The sequence below is a fragment of the Galleria mellonella genome, unplaced genomic scaffold (genome assembly GCF_026898425.1).
Source record: "Galleria mellonella isolate WM207_F2 unplaced genomic scaffold, CSIRO_AGI_GalMel_v1 utg56, whole genome shotgun sequence".
Taxonomy (NCBI): Eukaryota; Metazoa; Arthropoda; class Insecta; order Lepidoptera; family Pyralidae; genus Galleria; species Galleria mellonella.
Genome location: NW_026442117.1, coordinates 5,027,408 through 5,033,010, shown reverse-complemented (window position 1 = coordinate 5,033,010; position 5,603 = coordinate 5,027,408). Strand labels below are relative to the sequence as shown.

Here is a 5,603-nt window from a genome sequence, read left to right as displayed (position 1 = left end):
GGTATCCAAGCAATCGACTTTTGTACAAAGTCTCCCTCTGGTCCTCCTTCCAATTAGGCATTCCACGTGGATACTCTTTCAATATCAAATTTATAGATTTTATTTTAAGAATTTTGTTTTTATTGGATGAAAATGGAATGGTAACCCCGCCTGCGCTAATGGGATACGCTGGCGGGGCACCAGTAAAGGGTGATAGATGAGAATGAAAACAGGTCAGTTAGCCTATCATGATGAATTCATCTGGAATTAATCATGATAGTTTCCAGGGGGAACCGCGAGGAAGTCGACCTGGTTGGGTATATTGCTAGCAATGGGATTCTTAGTCTCCATTACTAACAATCCCTTTTCCCCCTATTTTAAGGATTAAATCTCTTACTTTTCACGGATAAGTTATTATTTCAAATTCTTTCCTCACGATTAATATAATTGGAAATTTCATTGATATATTTAATTAAAAATTAAAGAAATCATTATGTATTTAATTTGTTATGGAATATGGATTGTAAACAAGCTAACGGCCCACCTGATTGAAAATGGTAATCGTTTCCTATATGCATTAAGAGTGTTCATAACGAAGTGATTCATAGATCGCCACTTTTTAAATAATCAGTAACATTGAAAAATGCCCAAATGTTTTTGAAAATTAATAAATAATTTTAACTTTGTTTTACACTTTGGTAAGCAAAAGTTATTACGAGTAACTTTGTTAACAATCCTGTAAATATTACTGAATATATAATATATATATATATATATATATATATATATATATATATATATATATATATATATATATATATATATATATAATATAATATAACCGTGTGGTCCCAGCATAGAACAGACCACCCCTTCCTTTCCCGTGGATGTCAAAACGTAAGAGGCGACTAAGGGAGGGTAAGGAATGAACAGATGCTGTTAAAATATCTCCAAAACCAGGCGACTAAGTGGAGGCAAGGAATGGACAGCAGCGTCCCTCTTAAATCATCTCCAAAACCTAACTGCGGTTGCCAATCCGCCTGCCAGGAGTGGCAACTACTGGCAATACCCCCCAAGGAAGAGAATTATGTTCAATAGGGTACAGTTAAAGTCTGATATGATGATAATGATGATATATATAATATCTATAAAATTGAAAATATGTCGAACAAAGCCACAGACAAAAGTTAGTATTGTAAATAGTTTTTAGGGTCATGTTACCAATGCCACGCATTAAGGATGCCATTGTTGATTTAGACGAGGATGTGTACAATTGAGTTTGTGATGCGGCCAATAGTACAATACTTTGTTCTAATAGACGTCTCTTGCAACATCTCAGAGAATATGTTTTATTATCCTGTGACCCTCTAGACATTTCTTGCGACATTTTAGGGAATAAAGAGTGCAGACGTACTGTATTTTTTACTCTGTAAATATTAAATTAGATTACTCTAGATTATATGAACTAAGTGACTTATTTCATGATACAAACATAATATTACCTAATTACGAATTTCTTATCCCACATTAGAGGGAGACTATATTCAGCAGTGGGCAGTTAACGGCTGATAAAGCAACAACGAATTTGTTCTAACTATTCATGCAACATTTTTTTATTTTCAAATTTGAATGGCAAACAAGCTGACGGCCTACCTGATGGTAAGTGGTAATCGTCGCCTATAAACATGAGCAGTACCATGGGCATAATAGAGTATACTGTTTCGCCCATGATGCCCCCTTGCGTTGCCATTCCTGAGGACTCAGATGTTATTCCTCTGTACCCTGTAAATTCACTGCCATATACCACCCTTCAAACCGAAACACAGCCATGCAAACACAACTGCTTCACGGTTGAAACACGAATGGGACAGAGGTACCTAAGCAAACGACATGTAGATTTTGCTCTGTAAAAACAAAAAGTGATTTGCATCCAAATAAAATTTATATGAAATAAACTCCATCTATTGCAATGAAAATTATAAAAACAAATTCTGGTTTGGCGATGACATCATGAAACATGCAGAGAGAGAGAAGAGAACATTTGGAGTCGCATAAAAATTTAATGAAAGTCAAAATATTGAAAAACTGTTTAATAAATACATTCGTAAATTACAAACACAACAAGCATAGTGGTCTTCTAATGAACCTACTATTTGTGACGTTGATAAATAAAGTGAAATTAGTACAGACAACAAAACTAATGATCAAGGACAAAAATCCTTTCTCACAATTATTGCAATGGACAATAATTTGTTTGTAACTTGTCACTGTAAAACTGGGTCTATAGCTGTATTAACACATTAGCAAGTACAGATCTGTGTAACCCTATACTTCTAACGGATAATTATACCTATTTACACGTCGTGGTCACTAACTAAGTTACTAAGTTACATATGGTCACTAAATTTGCACCCTACACACCACATAACAGTAACGAACACAGTATATCATCCAAATAAATTATAAATACATACAACTAACTATATTATACTCTCAAGTATCTATATTCTGAACAAAATTAACAATCTCTCGTAGTTTTTCAACTAAAATACGCTCCGATCGTTCTATTTTTACCTCATTAACAGTGGTTAAGAAACAGATGGTTAGTTTGGTGAAAAGCATTAACTAGTCCTGTAGATCAATTATAAGTCTGCACTATAGATATTAAAAAAAAACCATAGACAATAGATTGCCATATCTAAAGGCTAAGGTTGTGTCTTTTGTGATAGAAATGGCACTGATTTTGTCTGCTAAAAGAGCTTTTTAAGAAGATTTTTCTAACAGTTGATGGTATTGCTTATCAGTTCAGTATTTAATAATTTGGAGCAGAATCTAAACCTAGAACCTTAGTAATGCAAATGTGATGAGCATTAAGGCGGTGGCGCCTACAGGAACCGTGGCTGAGTTACAGCCATCTTCAAGACATGAACACACTTCTTGTCTGCCTCCAAACCCTGATCTCTGGTAGCAGCGACCCTGAAGAAAAGACTTGATGTTAGATCTAATGCAAATTACGTCAATATTATTGGAGGAATTGCACTTTCACATAAAGTCGAAGTCACGAAATTGGTCATGTAGTTTTGAATTGTACAATCGTAAGTCATGTGGTATTAAACTTGTTTCCTGTGATCGAATATATTAGTTGACTGTAATAAAGGGTTGTTTTTTCTATACAAAACATTACGTATACGCCAAATTTTAAGCCGATTAATTGATCCAATAAATAAACAGTAAACAAACAATTAGAACAAAGTTTATTTAAAAAAAGTTAAGAGAAATATGAAAGGGGCATATTAATTGCTAAGAATAAAGGATAATATAGGCTACATATATTATTCTCCATCTTAAATATGTCAATTTACAAAAAGATTGGTCAAGCCATTAAAAGATAACAAACAAACAATCACAACAAAAATATATAAATTTATCTGATCCTCAAGTCTAACTTGTTTTATGAAGAACCAGGGAACGAACTCAGAACACTTAGACCAGAGCCAGTTCAGAAATTTCATTTCCTAAATTGACCCGACCGAGGATCCAATTCGAGACCTCTTTTATGTCTAAATGATGAACCAGTAGCAAATATTTTCGAAGACAATTACCTTGTAGCTACTCTCATCCCATCCACACCCTCTGATCACCCTGCTGTCTGGAGGCATGCCGTTCATCTCGAACTCCACTACTTGGGAGATCTTCCTGCACATTGTCTCCTTGGGGCCACACGGCAGCCGCAGGGAGTCTGGCAGTTTGTCCAGAAGACATCTGGAGTCATTGTGACTATTGCATTGGTAACAAGTGATCGCTAGTCCTGGAGGAACAAAAGAGTTTTTTAAAACTAGCTTTTATTTTCGATCTCATCGGCGTGACCGGGATATATCAATTGAGCGGGATAAATTGAATGCTATGACCTTCTCCATCTCTTATAATACGTATACAGAAGCAGGTGGACACGGTGGGCTCTTTCGGCCTCGCGATCTCAAAGTCATTAAGCCAAAATAGTTTTTTCACTATCCGATCAAAAAAGAAGGAAGTTCTCAATTCGGTTGTGTATTTTTTTTATGTTTGTTAACTCATAACTCCGTCGTCAAATATCATTTAAGTGGGTATGCTCTCAGATTGATTCCATAGAAATTTTGATTAAAATCGGTTTCATAATTTAGTTTTTAAATTAAAATAACAGAATTTGCCACTATTGAAATCAGTTTTTTTATGGAAAATCTTAAATTAATTTAGAAAATTTTCAAAAGCATATTTTTGAGTTATCAAAGGGCCTCGCGCAAAATGTACCTATCTTGCCCACATTCAATTTAGGTTTAGACATATAAACTCACTTTCAAAATGTTATTAAAAATATTAGAGTTTAACTTATAGAGATATTCCAGTTAGTACAAATAAAAACTACGCAATGCATAAATTAAAGTCTTAACCGTTTAAACTGAGTAACATACATCCAACAAACTCTTTATATTGGAATAAAAGATATTTTTTAATGAGTATATGGAATAGTAACCCCGCCAGTGCTATCGGTATTCGCTGGCGAGGCACCAGTGATAGATGATAAGTGAGAATGAAGGCAGATCGGTTGGCCCGTCGTGAAGAATTCAACAAGAATTAACTACGTTAGTTTCTAGGGGTAACCGCGTGAAGGTCGACCTGGTATATTGCTAGCAATAGGGCTGTTAAATCCCAATTAAACATATTAAAACACGTGAAAACATCATAAATACCTATTAACTATCATCATCATCTTCCTGCCCTTATAATTGGTATTTAAGATTGGAGTAATATATTTGTAATTATATTACACATATTACATATTAATTATGGAAACTATTTCAAAATTGTACAACTTTTATCACAAAAATAACAAAACTATCAAACTGAAACACACGTAAAACCGTCGGAAAATGAATTCTCAACGCAAAACAAATTCTCAAAGTCCGCACATCAATAGGAATATCCCAACATTCGACACAAAATGCACAAACCTTGATGTAGTAAACTGCAAATTACCGCCAAAAAGCACACAAGTCCAAGCGCCATTTTGAATTTGAATTAGAAACGGATTGACGCTGGATAAATCCGCTGCGCACCGCGCTCTTCTGAACTCGACACGGCACTGAATGAATGTGGGTTTTAGAGGGATAGATGTTAGGTATATCTGTGATCTAATTCTAAGCCAACACTACCGATTATTCAATTGTTGTAATTCTATGATAAATTGCCTGAGATATAGCACGTGAGTATCGGTTATGGGCAATTGGCAATTCGGTATTTCAGTGTCATATCAGAAAGAGTTTCAGCCGGGAAGAATTTGTGGATTTAACGTACTAGGTACCTGTTGCCATGTTGACAATTAGGAAGTTTTTTGTTAATTGATGATAATGGAATAATAATCCCGGCTTTTTCCACCAGTGAGAGGATGATGAATGAGGGTGAAGCAGATCATTTGGCCTATCGTAATGAATTCAAATATATCACTATCAATGACGATGGTTTCCAGTGGGAACTGTGTGGAGATCAACTTGATAGGGTGTATAGATTGATAGATATTGCTAGCAATAGGATTGCTAATCCCCATTACTAACTATCCTTTCTCTCCCCAATTACGAGATTAGATATAG

At 35.0% G+C, this 5,603-nt stretch overlaps 1 protein-coding gene across 1 annotated transcript; it reads right to left on the bottom strand.

The window, feature by feature from the left end:
- Window positions 1-2,054: 2,054 nt before the first annotated feature.
- LOC113515955 (uncharacterized) lies at window positions 2,055-5,127 on the bottom strand. The gene is made up of 3 exons (XM_026900262.3): window positions 4,968-5,127; window positions 3,582-3,787; window positions 2,055-2,955 (listed from the first exon to the last, which is right to left on the bottom strand). Exons 1-3 carry the CDS (start codon window positions 5,020-5,022, stop codon window positions 2,818-2,820), a joined length of 399 nt encoding a protein of 132 aa, XP_026756063.1. The 5' UTR covers window positions 5,023-5,127; the 3' UTR covers window positions 2,055-2,817.
- Between the last annotated feature and the right edge of the window lie 476 nt (window positions 5,128-5,603).